This window comes from Microplitis demolitor, chromosome 8 (assembly GCF_026212275.2).
Source record: "Microplitis demolitor isolate Queensland-Clemson2020A chromosome 8, iyMicDemo2.1a, whole genome shotgun sequence".
In the NCBI taxonomy this organism is placed as follows: domain Eukaryota; kingdom Metazoa; phylum Arthropoda; class Insecta; order Hymenoptera; family Braconidae; genus Microplitis; species Microplitis demolitor.
The window spans coordinates 3,850,111-3,866,973 of NC_068552.1; the positions used below are offsets into that span (position 1 = coordinate 3,850,111).

The window sequence follows — 16,863 nt, forward strand, 5'->3', positions numbered from 1 at the left end:
TTTTGGTTCTTTCAGACAAATCATTTCAATATTTTTTTAGAGATGTCATAATCTAAATATTTAACAAGCAATATGTTCATTTATTTTTAATGTACATTTTGAAAAGCTTTAATTCAAAACACCTCTCACTTTGTCTTATTAATCGCATAATAAATCCGTTAAATTATTGTCACAATTACAACCCGGGAAAAAATGATCAAACATGAACAGACATGAGTCTTCAAGCCTGATTAGACATGAAAAATCTTCATGCCTGACCAGGCATGTTCAGGTCTGATCAGGTATGTTCATGTCTGTTCATTCCCACCCGGGTAAAAAAATTATAGATAAAAAATGGCCCTATATATAATTACATATAATTATGTACACCTATATACAATTATTTCTATAAAAATAAAAAAAATCGGGCATGTGCAGGATTTGAACCGTAGATCTAGCGCTTGACAGTTTAACTCGCTACCCGTTGACCCAAGAGATTAACTTGAAAAGTCAGTTTCGTATGAACTTCAAGTAATAAAAATCTTATACGTGATAGATTCTTGGTCAACAAAATTTTGTATCTTATACATGATAGATTTTTAGTCAACAAAATTTTATATCTAATTTATTAATTATTGATATATAGTTATATGAAATTATATATAATTATAGCTACGTTAGCTATATCTAATTGTAACTAAACTAGTTATATTTAATTATAACTAAGAATTTAAATTTAATTCCATATATCAGTCTGGATCAGACATGAACAGGCATGAACAGGTATGATCAGGCCTGAGCGTATTTAATGTTTCAGACATTAACAGAAATGAACAGGCATGGACAGGTATGATCAGGCCTAATTATACATAAACAGGAATGGTCAGGTCTGATCTTTTTTTTCCGGGAATTAATAACTTCATCAGACTAAAATTTTTAAAGTCGATTATTTTTTAAATGTTTTTGATTTAGCGATTCCTATAAAGGTTAAAGGTTTTTTAAACTTTATAGTAATCTGTTAATTATTATAATTTTATCACGTGTAATTACTTTGTATAAAACTAAGAATTCAACAATAATAAATTTTGGATTAAAACTTCTTCTATATTATCGTATTTATATATATATATATATATATATATATATATATCATTTTCTGACTGATATTTTAAACTACTTTTCTTATTATAAATTAATTAGATATATTTAGTAACTTTTAATGAGGTGATTTTTTTTTCTTTTTAAATAAAATGTGCTAGTATAAATAACATTAGGATATCCGGCAAAAGAACACGCACGCTTAGTCTGTATGTTTCGATAATAAATTAGTACTATCATTTAGTCCCATATCATTCGAACTCTAACCCTGGCGTCACTTTTAAGTTTAAAGTATGTATTATAAGGGATAACGTCGACACAAACAGAGCAGTGCGATTTCGTTTTAAGTGCAGCATTTTAAAGTCAGTACAAAAGAGGAGTTCTTTCAAATCGTTTTTTATAGACTATTCATATGAATTTTATTCTTCTTATTAAATCGAATTTAATATTGATTATCAATTGATTATTGTCTTTTCTTTTATTGTTTATTTAAGCAATAATTTTAAAAATAACGTGAAATTAATTTTTTTGAAAAATGGTAGGCCATTTTACTAAAAGACAGTGGCTTACTCTTATTGTTATCAGTATTGCAGATTTTGCTAATGCTATCTGTGTTTCATTACAAGCGCCGTTTTATCCTCAAGAGGTGAGTTATTAAAAAATTTTGAAGTTCATTTAAAACAGAAACGATTAATATGCAGTATATAAAATAATAAATCCAATGAGCAACGAATTAATGAAATATACAAGTTAAGCAATGAAGTAATAATTAAAATTAAATGATGCAATAAATGTAAAATTTACTGTACAATAACAAATTTCATCAGATAAGTAAAGAATCAAAGATCTTATGTTGCTTTGTTCCAAAGTTTCAAACATCTTATATAGTTTTGAGGTTATAAATCCAAAAAAAAAAATCTAAATTATTTATAAAAGAAGAAAAAGCTAAGTGAAATAATCTTATATATAATTACTACTGCTGTCTCAATACTATTCATTTCTTTTTAATGATAACGATACGAAATTAAAATTATTGAGATGGTTAGTGAAATTAAATCAACGATACAATTACACAGTATATTATTTTACTTGAATATTTTTTATAGTTTATAGTATATTACACTTTAAGGGCATAAAGTTCTAAATTCCTTCGCATCATTTAGCACAGTTCATGGCTTTCAAACTTCTGCCCGTGTGTACTATTTTTCTTTATAGCCGATCAAAAGTACGACAAAGATTGCGGGTATTTATACGCTGTTACAGATGGTGTGCGTGTAGTTCTACGAGGAGTAAAGAACAATTATTTTTGCAATTATAAGAGTGAATTTAAGAACTTGTTAATGAACGAATATTTAGCAGAAGTTATTGTTTTCACCCCGATTTGCGAAAATCAAAATTCTAACAGATGTCGACGTTTTGAGGTTCTAGGAAGCTATTCTGACTAAATTCAAGATGATGTCCGAGTGTATGTATGTATGTATGTACGTACGTACGTATGTAAATATTCTGCAACTTTTGAACGGATGACCTAATTATGATCGTCGAGGTGTCATTCGAAGTGGCTTGTTAAATACTATAAGCACTGAAAATTTGAGCTTAATCGATAGGGTATATTCGGAGATATTCCAAAAACAAAATTTTTTCGGAAATGTTTTTTTTTTTAATAACTTCTAATTCGCTCAAGGGATTGATTTCGAAATCTAATCAGTACTAAAATTTTGTGAGCCGCGTCGAATGCCAGCTCACCCATCAAAATCGGTTCATCCGTTCAAGAGAAACCGTTAACGAAAGAATTACAAAAAAAATTTTTTTTGAAATTTCTCAAAAACGTCTTGATAAATTAATTAAAATTTGATCAGCTCTAGAACTCAATAAAACACGTCGATTGCCAACTCAACCGTCTCAAGCGATAAATTCGTTCGAGAGATATCGTTGTAGAAAAAATGGTAAAAAAGGTTATTTTTCGAAAACAAAGGCATACAAAAGTATTTTCGAGCTCGAGCTCAAGGAGCTTGAAAGCAGCGAAAAGTTTTGGGGCTGGCCCACAGGGTCAACTGACAGACCGATTTTTTTTTTGCAAGTGATTATACAAAAAAATGTAAACAATTGAAATACTATAGGTATACAAAACTATTTATTGAAAATAGTAATCGAATTTTGAGCATAACATATTTTGAGATAATTGAATACAGTAATCAGAAATGATATAAATTTGAATTAATAAATTGTTGGGTAGTATATTTGTATATTAATTGAATGAACAAATTGAAAAAATATCATTTGAAAAAAATTATTTAGGATGTTGTATTGGTTATAGGGATGTGGAGGGTTTTATACATATATTATATAATAATAATTAGGCGATAGAAACTCTTTAGACGTAAATCTTTATTAATAACGAACACACGCGTAATGTAAGCAAGTTCGCAACCATGTGAAGAGCGGGAGCCCGCATATACAAAATAATAATAATAAGAATATGTAAATTTAGGTAGCGCCTCTGGCGCACTCCACCGACCGCTGTCAAAGTCGTTTTCTCACAATAAGAAAGTAAAAAATATTTTAAAACACACATAAAAAAATACATCCTGAGTACATCCTTGAGTTCTAAATTGTTATTCTGTTTCTTATATTATGACAGTATCATTCTTGCATTAAATAATAATAATAGGCTACATGCATGAGCCAAAAAATTCAATCTCAGCCCCACCAGCTGTCACGGCACTTAATAATTTATTAATGTTATCCTGACTAAAATACTAATAAAAAATTATCATTAATTTTTTAGATAATTTTATGCGATGATTATTAAGCCTAGTCAAATTAAACTAAAATGTAATTTCAGTTAAAATTAAAAATAAAAAAATATTAATTTTTGGATAAAAATATTATAGTCGAACCTCGTTTATAAGATTATTCGTTGTCTTCTCTGCATTTCATACATTTTATACACGAAAAAAAAGAACTGTTACTGCAACAGACATAGGTCCTGTAGCATGAGTTTGTTGCTGCAACAGAGAAGTTCTGTAGTAGCTAAAGAGCCCACCTTGTTACGGCTGCAAGGCTAAGCCTGACGTAAGTCATTCATATATTCTTACTGACACTTTCAATTTTTGAAAAAGTTTTAGCAACGTTTACTATAATAGTATGGGAACGATTACCATAATATATGGTAACGTTTACCATAATAATATGAAGGCGATTATTACTTTTGATGAATTGTTCCCATAGTAATGAATAAACTTTTCCCAATATTTATGGGCGTATAATTCCTAGTAATTATTAAAGTAACGTTATGAGCTGATATTCCATAAATGTATTAGGAACAGTTACTATAATTTTCTCTCCGTGGATATTTAAATTCTTCGATTCCACAAATATGTATTAAAAAACTGACATTTCGTAACTTTTTAAAGTTTGAAATATTAATTTTTTACTTTGAAATGATATGATTTAAGAAATTAGAACCATGTAATAAACATTGAACTTTTAAACTTTGATCACCTCAAGCGCAAAAGCGCTGAGGGTGCTTTATTGACGGTTCATTTTATGATTGGGCCAAATCATTTCTTCACTCATTTAACTGCACCAAGATAGGGTTTATTGTAACCAGTATGAAGACACTTTATTAAAGAACAATCTCGACTTTATATTAACTTGAATTATTTTTCCATTGAATGATAATGAACTATTTTAATCGTAGAAATCAGTTCTGTCTATTGTCTCGTATGAAGGTTCGTAAACATGATAAATCTCGATACACATAATTAATTCAATTGTTGTTTTATCAACTTTGTGTATTTGATCTCAAAAACCCTTATGAAACTTACAACGAAAACCCTGTTTGTTTATTTATAATCGATAGAAATCCTAAAAACGATAATTCACGAAAAATTTAGCTGCCATTTTTATTTCTACTGATATTATTTTTTTTTTCATTTCTTCTCTTCATCAACTAGTGGTAGCAGCATTAGTGTTATAGTAGGATTAAAGAAAAAGAGCTAAATGTAAGACAAAGAGGCGAGATATTTAAAAAAATTATGCAACTGAAAATAATAATTAAAAAAATCAAATTAATTTTAAAAAGTAAAATGAGAGATTGAGATGTGCATTTTTAGATTTTCCAACATTCATAAAAACTTTTGGATGAGTCGACTGATTTGTTTCTCAGGCTAGAGGGTTTATAAAAATAAAATTTGTTCAAATTATGAAACTATTTGAATGGATGATTTACGAAGTACTTAACCACTAATTCGAAATTCGGTTATATTCTTCAATTTTTTTGTTGACGATATCTTCCAAATTAATTGATAAATTTAGATAATACTTGCAGCAATCAAAAAAGTTTATCAAACTTTAAAACTGACTAGATTTAGAAATTAATCGATTAAGTAGTTTCCATATATATATATATATATATATATATATATTAGGGTGCTTCGTTTCCGGTGAAAGTATTTTTTTTGTTGCTCATCAAGCAAAATATTGTTTTTTATGCTAAAACAAAAATTCCTGCCAAGTTTGAGCTCTTAATTCCAATCCTAAGTACTTTCCATTTGATTTCAGAGATTCCCCATTTAAAATACACGCACTGATAAAAAGAAACCTTTGAGTCAACTTGGTTTGAGGTGAGCCAAATACGCCACGTCTTTAAGTACGGCGAAACACGCTACGACTTTGGCTGAAAAGCCACACGTATTTGGAGGGAATTATCTACTCAAATACATGGTGTACTTGTAAACATATCATTTGTATTTGTGACGACTTTTACGTAATCAAATACGTAATTAAAAAATATACGTAATTGAGTCAACATACTAGAGACTTTATTCTGCCTACTATTGCTTTTATTTCTACAATACTTAAATTTGATGTAAAAAATGATGATATTCTATCTATTTTTTTTTTCAATTTGAGTAAATTTACATTTAGTCGTAAGAATATAATTTTTTTTCAACTCGATTGCTTTATATCTTTCTTCTAAAACACCGTAAATTGTATGAAATTCATATAACGTTACTGCAATTTATTCAAGTTGTCGAGTCATTAATGATCGATCTTGCATCAAAATAATACTTTGTAGAATAGAACGGAACCAGAGTGTATCCAGAAAAAATGAATATTGAAAAAAAAAAAAAAAATTACCGAAATTTATTATTTTTAAATTATTCAAGAGCATTTATTGAAAACAAAAATTGTTTTTTTTTTTATTACCTGAAACATACTTTATATTTCTGGATTATAAAAAAAAATTATCCAAGGAAACAAAAATAGACATTGTTGTCACAATGTAATATAGGATATATTATATTACCATCAAACGAGGCACTTGTCACTAGGTCAGACATCAGAGGAGTAGCCGTGCCACAATTGTTTTCAAGTATAGAATATAACAACTCTGAAATATATATCTAACCAGGAACAGCACAAGAGGTTGCGTGCGATCTAGTGGTGAGCATTGAACTACTTCTACCGCTGCTTATTCGAGTTCGATGCCTTATGAAAAACATTTATAAAAAAAATATATTAAAAATACATAAATATATATATAAAATATGTATCAAAAATAAATTTTTAATAGCTAACTTTTGGTCGATTTTTGGATATATTTTAAATGTAATTTAAATATTTTTAAAATAGATTTTAAGGCGTATAAAAAATACATACTTGAAAATATGTAAAAATTATATTAATAATATATTTCAAATATATAAAAAAAAAATGTATGTTTTATATATTCTAAGATACAGAGAAAGAGGAAGCAAACAGAGTACCCCTAAAATCTCATAAAAAAACAAAAATTATATTTTTTTAAGCCTTTGAAATTCACTTTTGTAAATGTAATTGACTATTGTTTTGAATTTTTTTTTGTTAAACTTTTTCGAAAATCGAAAGTGTCAGTCAAAAAATGTTAATGACTTTTGTTTTATGATAAAAACCATTGAAAAATTTTTAATTTTCCCTTGGATCTAATAATTATGTGAAATGTAATTTTTCTTCATGTAAATTACTTACAAGATAATTTAATGTAATCGAATTTATTTAATATCTAGAAATTTTTTTTTCTTTTTACTTTTTTTAGAAGGTATTCTATTTTGCCCGCAAAAATGAAATTTTTTTTTTTAATGGCCTCTGAAAATTTTTTTTAATATTTACTTTGGATATCATTGAAAAAGAAAATTTACAGTATTCGAATTCTCAATAACTTAGTATTTCCTGAAGTACCCCGTTTTGCTCCTTCCATCTTTTTTAAGGTAGATTTCTTTAGAAATCAGCCTATTGCAATGAGTCTCATGATCGAATTATCAAAGAATTTTGCCACCATATATCTTATTTTACCTAGTAGAGTCAAAAAATACCATCCACTCAAAAGTTTATATATGTATGTATATGTATATAACGCGCCTTGTCATCACGATAGAGCCCGCAATTCTTAACGGATCTTAATGAAATTTCATACACTTATTTATTAGACGATTACCTTGATCAAGTTCGAAGATGAGCCCAATCGGTCGATTAATTTGGAAGTTGTGGGTGTTTCAAATTTTTTTTGATTTTCATAAAAATGAGTTTTCTGGCGTCATGCTAAAATAACTTTCGAACCGAAAATGATAACTCAATTCGGTAAAAAGTATCTCAAAATTTGAACGATTAGCTTTAATTTTCACTGTAATACTTGATTTTTTGAAACATCTTTCTAACAGTTTGATGACATCGAAAATTTCAAAAAAAATAAAAAAGCTTATTTTTGCAGCTTAGTCTTCTCATAACTTCTAAATAATAAGGCATAACCCATTTCGCTGAAATTCATGTTTAAGCTTACAAAATAAGTATTAATCACACTATTGTAACTTTATTGTATTTACATATATAAGAAATCTACCTTTCCATTCCGGGTAAGGCCGGATGGCTCTTTTTTTAATATATTTGAGTTGCATTTAAAATATGTAAAATATATATGAAAATCGGCCAAAAGTTAGCTATTAGAAATGTATTTTTTACACATTTTTTATATATATTCATATAATTTTTATGTGTTTTTACTATATTTTTTTTATACTAAAAATATATATTTTAACATATTTTTTTTATAAACGTTTTTCACGAGGGATGTTTTAGATAAAAGAAAAAGTGATTTTTGTATTCCATTCATACTCTTGAATATTCTAAAAATAATAAATTCCTGTAAAATTTTTTTTTCAGTGTATTCATTTACTGTGGATACACATAATCAATGATATATTCAACTTCATCAATTACAAAAATACATTGCAGGTAGTAAATTAGTAGTCATATAAAAATGAAATAAAATTTAGTCAGTGGTACAAGTTCCTTGTGGCCAGAAAGTATCCCATTATTTCAAAGTCATTTGTATTATTATTGAGTAAATCATATGATTGACTCACTACTATAATATATTGAGGAAAATAAAAAGTAAGTTAAGATAATTGCAAAAAACTTTTCATCAACAACATTTGCAAAATTGATTGAAAGAAATCAATAATTTTCATCAAATTAAAACAGTATTTTTTTCAAATTCATAGTTGTTTTTATCACATACATAGACGACTTCAGCTCCATCTCTTATTTTTTACAGTAATATCACATTTAGTTTCATCAAATACATCGTTTTTGACAGAAATATTTCTATAGTAAGCCTAAAACCGTAAAGTCTTTTACTCAAATCTCCCTATGAACTTGTTTCAATTTCTATGTTTTTAAATCAATTGAAATTCAGTTGGCTCAAGTTCGGATAGGCCAAGTATGCAGAATATTTCGGAAGAAAACACGATTTTTATCAGTGCGTAAATTGAATTACTTTTTTTCAAGTTTCTAATACTCAACTGCGTTTTATGATATCGACGTGGTTTTGGTCGCAAATCGTAGGGCATTTGGTGTTCTTTAAAAGTACCCATAGTAAGTTAGCTGTAATTCCAGCTGTTTCACTTGTGTCCGCTGAGGAAGTCATTTTTCCTATGACATTGACCTTTATTAGCTTGCAGAACGTATACCAATGAAAGGACACTGGAAATGTTAATAGGAATTTTATAGGAAATTTTATTCCCTTCAAAAAAGTCCCATGAGTCAAGTTGCTTAAGTCCTTAGTTTCCGAGTTACAGTGACTTTAATAATTTAAAAAATAAATATCAATTGTCATTTTTTTTTTGTATTATATTTTTCAAATTATTAAGATTACTATAACTCAGAAACTATGGACTTTAGCGACTTAACTTTCAAGTCTTTTTTTGAAGGGAATAAAATTTCCTATAAAATTCTCATTTATGTTTTTAGTGTGCATTCATTGATTTACGTTCTGCAAGCCAATAAAGGTCAATTTCATAGGAAAAATGACTTCTGCAACGGACACAAGTGAAACAGCTGGAATTACAGCTAAGTTACTATGGGCATTTTTGAAGAACACCAAATGCCCTACAATTTGCGACCAAAACTGCGACGATATTATAAAACGCAGCTGAGTATTAGAAAGTTAAAAAAAGAATAATTTAATTTACGTGTATTTTAAATGAGAAATCTTTGAAATCAAATGGAAAGTACTTAGGATTGGAATTAAGAGCTTAAACGGCAGAATTTTTGTTTTAGCATAAAAAACAATATTTTGCTTGATGGGCAACGAAGAAAATACTTTCGCCGGAAACGAAGAACCCTAACATATATACTTATATATATATATATATATATATATATATATATATATATATATATATATATATATATATATAATATTAGATCTAAATATTATTGAAAAAAAAAATTTAACCATTTATTTTATTTAGGCAGAAAAAAAAAATGCATCACCGTCAGAGTATGGACTTGTTTTTGGCATTTTTGAGCTCATTGTTTTTCTCATCAGCCCAATTTATGGACAAAACGTTAGTGAGATATTTATTAAATCAATATTTAAAAAAAAGAAATTTTTTTAAATTCAATAACTTCTTTTGTCTATAGTTGAATAAAATTGGACCCAAGTTACTTTTACACGGTGGAATTTTAACTACAGGCACTTGTGCTATATTTTTTGGACTTTTAGATAAAGTTGAAGGACATTATCCTTTTATAATTCTATCTTTTGTTATAAGAATGGTTGAAGCATTAGGAAATGCTGCATTTCTTACTGCCAGTTTTGCTATAATTGCAAAAGAATTTCCTGAAAATGTTGCTACCACATTTGCAAGTCTTGAAACATTTTTTGGATTAGGACTCATTGTTGGACCAACTGTCGGTGGCGCTTTGTATCAGGTATTTATGAAATGAGTGTAATTTTATAGTCAATTATAATTAATCATTGTTAAAAAATAAAATTGCTTAATTTTTAATTACCAACTTATACTTATGTACTGATGGGCCAGGCCTGGGCCCGTGAAACGATCCTCTCTGGGACCTTAATTAAAAAAAAGTTTACACGTTATTTTTCCGTATCGTAAGGAATTTTCATTTCGAATTTCAAGCCTGTGGGCCTTTTCGTCAAGAAACGGGAAAATTTTGAATTCCTAGGCCCCCGCAGACCCCACCGAAGTCGATTCTTTGAAAAAAAATTTACACTATTTATTTTGTAGTATCGTAGGTATTTTTTTTTTTTTTAATTTCGGGTCTGGAGGTCTTTTTCCCAAAAAACATGAAAATTTTCAATTCTTAGGCCCCCGCACATCCCTACAACAATGGATTTTACAAAAAAAAAAAAAAAATATGCCATCTATTTTCTCGTATAGTTGATGATTTTCATTTCAACTTACAAATCTGTAGGTCTCTTAGTCAAAAAACGTAAATATTTTTATTTCTTACGTCTCGCACAACCTCACCAATGACTCACAGCTATCCAGACTATTTAAAATTGTCTCTATCCAGTGGTTTCACCTCTTACAATTTTTTTTTTACATAACGAAATAAAGTTCTGTAATTTTTAGGTCGGAGGATACACAATGCCATTTGCTGTTTTAGGATCTGCTCTTATTCTTGCAGCAATTATGACCGCTTTTATACTTCCAGTTCATAATGATTTAGATCAGGATTCCCCAAGATTTGGCGGTAAGTTTAAATTTCATTGACATAACTTTCTGTATATAAAGCTGATGCAAAAAAGGATTATTATAAATACTTTGACCCATTTCGAAAGTTCAAGCGCGTTATAGTTTCATAATTCCATAATTTCACGATTTTTGTTTCATTTTCCGAGTTTTTACTAAAACTCCATGATTTTATGATTCTGAATTTTAATCGTTTATAATTTCGATCTAAAAAAGCAGTTTTACAAATTCATCTGATAAAACAAAGTAGCTTAAGCTAATTTCTATTTCTTGCAATAATATATTTACACTGAAAAAAATAATCACTAGCTGCTAGCGATTATTTTCTTTAGCAACTAGCGATTAAAGATTGTTAGCTGCAAGCGATTATTTCGCTAGCAATTAGCGATTTTTTCGCTTGCAGGTAGCAATTAATGATCACTTGTTGAAAGCGATTTTTACGATAGCTGCTAACGATTTTTTCGCTGATAGCTAGCACGGTGTATTTTTAACTCGATGTGAGTGTTATCTACCACACCGTTTGGTGTTATTCGCTCAAAGCTCATACGTCGTTCCATCATACAGTAATTGGGTAATTTTGAGCTATATTGAGAGCTTATGATCGGACGATGCCTGAGTTTTGAGCTCATAATCCCGAACGGTGTGGAAGATAATACTCACGCCGTGTTAAAAGGTACACCGTGCTAGCTATCATCGAAAAAATCGTTAGCAGTTAGCGTAAAAATCGCTTTCAGCTAACGATTTTTAATCCCTAACTGCTAAAGAAAATAATCGCTAGCACCTAGCGATTATTTTTTTCAGTGTAGGAATAAAAACTTCAATTGAAAATTCACGAAAATAAATATTATTTTCCGATGTACAGCAGGACCTCATTATAAGACTAGCTCGGGGCTGTAGGGGAAAAAATTCTTGGAACTGGGGTATCCCCACTATTATGCTTAACAGCTTTTGCGCCCAAACCTCGCTATAAGACCATCGCCGTTTTGCGTTTTATTTATGTATTTAGTTCAACTTTACTCTATTATACAGTGAATCTATTTCATGTATAATTATAAATAAACAGAATTTTGTTGTCTTTCTGTTAATTAATTATGCGATACCACGAGATTTTAAGTATTCTTTATGAAAATAAATTATTTGATCTAAAATCTTTATGTATTTACATTTTATCTTGATTTTAGTCGGACTGGTCGTTAGTCTTATAGCGAGGTTTCGGCGCAAAACTTTTATTGAGTTTTGGTAGAGGAAGCATTCTGAGCGAGTTTTAACAAATTGAGGGGAAGAGTCTTATAACGCGTAGTCTTTTAACGAGGTCCTACTGTACCTAAAGATTGGAACGTGTTTTCCGAAACGAAAATAAAAAAAACGAAATGAAAAGTAAAAAATTTACTGAGTCTAGATTTCTCAAATGTTTTGCATAGGTACTAGTATGCCAGCCGAAAATTGCACCCCGAAATACCCCTTACGTCACCTGTAAGCAGTCAAATTATATTAATTCTTTTCATTTTTGTTGCGCGAAAAACGTTTTAATCTTCAGGTGCATATTTTCCGACTGAAACTCAATAAATTCGTTGGAGAATTTAGAACGAATGTGCTTCAAATTTCATATTTTTTTTTTTATAAACTATTAAAATTTTTTAGGATACACTCAAGTTTTAAAAATACCTGGTGTGTTAGTAGCAACATGTTCAATAATTGCCACCAGTATGAGTATTGGATTTCTTCAAGCAACATTAGAACCTCATTTACGTCAATTTGAGCTCAGTCCCGTTGTTTTAGGTTTAATGTTTGTTCTTAACGGAGGTACTTATGCTCTTACTGCACCTGCTTGGGGTTGGTTGTGTGACCGTCGATTGCAACCCAAAGTAATTCAAGAGTAGTTATTCTAGTTCTCATTAAATGTATTTCATTATTCTGATTTTTTTTTACAAGTTATAAATTTTTATTACTTATAGTTAGTCACTATTATGGGTTGCATTTTAGTAATGATTGGATTTTCTTTAATTGGACCAGCGCCTTTTGTTCCATGCAAAACAATTATCTGGGTAACAATTTGCGGTTTAGTTATCCATGGAATTGGTTTGTCTGCTCAGTTGGTCGCAGCTTTCTCTGATGCTCTTGCAACAACAGTGTAAGTTACATTACCATTCGTCGGCATGTTTTAAGTCTATTTTATTGATTCCTGGATCCTTTCACAGTTAGATGTTGCTATCTGTTTATTTTCATAGAAATATTATGTAAAAAATAAAAACTCATAAATTGCTATTTTAAATATCTCTTTTTTTTCACAATTAGAGCACACGGGTTTCCAAATAACTTTGAGACTTATGGATTAATCAGTGCACTTTGGACAAGTTCTTTTGCTCTAGGTGCTTTTATTGGTCCCAGTTTAGGAGGAATTCTTTTAGATAACATTAATTTCCGTAATGCCTCTATGTTTATTTTTTTTCTTCATTTATTAGTTGTAAGTATACTCACTGAATATAAATTAAAAGTTAAATTTTATTTTTAATTATTTAGCAGTCATAAAACACAATGAATATTTTCAACAGGGTATAACTGCATTAATATTCGTCTGTTGTTGTTCACGAAATCCAAAACCATATACGGAAATAGTCTCCAATAGAAATTCACAAGTTTCTTTAACAGACAGTGGCAGATCTCACAGTACAAGTTTGTCAACAAGACAAGTGATTGATAATCAAAATGTACTGAATGACAGGCCTAGCGGAATGAACTCTTTATTAGCATGTAACAGCTATTCTAATCGTGCTGGTGCTTGGTCAAGGGCATCATACAGCGGTCGCTATAGTTACAACTACGGATCACTTGATGCCAAACAATATTTATTCGAAAGAAGTACTTAACAGATAAAGTTTAATAAAATGTTTGAAAAATTCAAATTAGAGCTTGTCTTATTAAACTATAATAATTGTACATATTTTCAAATCTAATAGATGACTTTTTACTTTTTTAGATGTTTATAAATTTAACATCAGAATAATACAATAACAATATTTTTAACTTTGCTTGAAATTATTTTCACTTGTAGATTGTTGCCAATTGCCAGGTTTTAAATGCACATGAAATTCCGATGCGTTTGCCGCGCCTTTACACAGTATGAATGTACGCGTAGCTTAACAGCAAGCCCAAATCTTATTATCATTGTACATCTGTTCTATTTCCGTCAATAACAATTTGGAAATAACAATTACAATATAAATGTGAATGAATTTTTTTATATTGTGCAAATTTTAAGCGCGATCTCGCTGTGCGCTCTATGATCGCTATAAAATATCTCACTGATTTAGTCACACCAATTGTTTTTTTAAATACTACTATTCATTTTATTATGATCATAAATCATATCATTAATAAAAATTAAATAGATCGATCATAAAGCACCCTTAGCGCTTTCGCGCTTGAGGCGTACAAAACGAACTTTGAGATTATCAGTCATATATTCAATGTGTATGATAAGACTATATTAACTAAATATATATAAAGAAAATTCAATTCTTGAAGTGTGCAAAAGAATTGCGTTAGATATAATGTATATACAATACATACGTGCTAACGCAATAACGAACATTCCCTATTCTCTAAACCGCCGTGTTCGCTCATGTGCATCGACCCGCCCGGAAGCTGTTGGCTATTCTGCTGTTAGCTATACGTAACATACCGCTGTCTATATACATTTAGTCTAGATGATTCAATAATAAAATATTCGACATTTAAAGAGATATTTTTAAATATTTCAAATTACTATATGCGCACGCCTATTTTAGAGTCAACAATTTTTCAATTGATAAATTTATTGTACAATGAGGTTTTTTTTCTTTTATAGATTATAATGAAATTTCTTATATATCTATATATACATGTGAATGTACATTACGAAAAAGGAATTCTTTATATTTGATTATTTGGCTACATATCTAATAACTTGAACAAATGAATTGTATGAATATATGTGTATACATATAAATGAAGGACATAAGACAAATTAGCGCCTCTACGTTTATCCATGTGCATCGGCATATTCATCAGATTCTATTTTACAACGCGAATAGTTAAGTGTTTTTGTTTTTCTGTTTCATTATTATTATATATCTTTTTATCATCTGAGAAGTCATTGTCCTTATTGTCATTGAAGTTGATCGGACAACACAGAAAAAAATATTTCTTAGCGCAAGAAGTTATTTGCATCATGTGAATTGAAAACGAAAATTTTCTTATTGGCACCTGAAATTATTTTCCGCTCCAAAACATTTTTTTTTGTCCCAAGAAAATTTTTCCCTCCCAAAAAAAATTTTTGTTTCCAATTTATAACGCAAAAAAATTTCTTAAGACAAGCAAACATTTTTTACGACAAAAAATTCTTTTTTTTCTGTGTATAATTTAAATCTTTTGTTTTCCTCACATATTTTCAACTTCCTGCTTATGCAAATTGCAAATTTTCGAAAAAAGAGAAGTTATTGGTCTCGGTCCAATTTTCGAAAATCGAGTTTTCATCAGATATTGACGTTTTATTTTTTTACTATCTGTATACAAGTTCTGAAACCTTTGTTTGAAATAGACATCGGACCGTCAAACATAGGAAAGGACTCGCGCGTGGGAGATCTGAGTTCGAATCTCGGTTAAGACAAGTGATTTTTTTAAAATAAAACAATATCAATAAAAAGTTAAAAGCTAATAAAAAATTAATTTAATTTTTTTCCATTCTAATATAGTAAAATTTACTAAACGGGATATTAAAATTTATTAAATATAACCAAAAATGTTCCAAAAGATTTTCCATAAACAGTACACGGAAAAAACAGAATACTAAAAATTAATAAATAATAGTAAAAAGTGGGATTTGTTATCAATAATTAGTACTATTATGTGCTTAATGCAAAGTAGTTTACTAATTTTTGTAGATTCCTAAAGACTACTATCAATTATTTCAAAAAGTAACTGAATATTATTACTTTTAGGTATAATACATGACTTATTAGTAAAAGTTAATTATTTTACGACATAATCATTAAAAAGCAATGATTGGTCAAATTAACAATTGCTATCTTAGATACTGATTTTTCCAGCCGGAAATTGCAAAAGTTACTAATTTTCATTTTATAAATTCGATATCACTGATCAATTATGAGCTTAAAATATCATTTATTTATCATTATTAATTAATTTACAATATACATAAATCGAATAAGTGGTAAGTAATAAAATGAAAAATTAGTATACTAGATACTGATTTTTTGCTCATAAAAATACCGAAAATTTCTAACTCTTATTTTATAAATTCTATCCCATTGACTAATAATAAATATAAAATGTTATCTATTCGTTATATATACACATTCGTATATATACACATATCGAATAAATGGTAAATAATAAAATAAAAAATTCGTATACTAGATCTTTATATATTTATATGTAGGTTTACTAATTTTTCGGTTCCTCATTTTGTAAATTTTTGTATGTTTATTTGAATAGTTATAACTTTAGATATCAATTTATCGATTCTTTTTCATATTAATTTTAATGTACGAAATTACAAATTTTGCTCTTCTATGTGTATCAAATTTTAATATAAATAACAGCCATTTTGTAATATATATATATATATATAATGATTCTGGTTTGATATTAGTATCGAATATACTAATTTTAAGTCGAAAATAAACTACAAACTATTCAAATTTTGAGCATAATGTTTTCCCGTGTATATAAGAAAATACTA

At 28.6% G+C, this 16,863-nt stretch overlaps 1 protein-coding gene across 2 annotated transcripts; it reads left to right on the forward strand.

Moving 5' to 3' along the window:
* The first annotated feature begins 1,397 nt into the window (after positions 1-1,397).
* LOC103577279 (MFS-type transporter SLC18B1-like) lies at positions 1,398-14,191 on the forward strand. 2 transcript variants are annotated; one of them, XM_008557853.3, is made up of 8 exons: positions 1,398-1,723; positions 9,873-9,968; positions 10,045-10,335; positions 11,001-11,121; positions 12,762-12,985; positions 13,076-13,251; positions 13,416-13,584; positions 13,673-14,191. In XM_008557853.3, the coding sequence occupies exons 1-8, from the start codon at positions 1,613-1,615 to the stop codon at positions 13,985-13,987; spliced, it is 1,503 nt and encodes a 500-aa protein (XP_008556075.1). In that variant the 5' UTR covers positions 1,398-1,612; the 3' UTR covers positions 13,988-14,191. The 2 variants fall into 2 exon arrangements, with proteins under 2 accessions (XP_008556075.1, XP_053597161.1); XM_053741186.1 differs by lacking the exon at positions 1,398-1,723 and adding an exon at positions 2,511-2,550.
* The last annotated feature ends 2,672 nt before the right edge of the window (positions 14,192-16,863 follow it).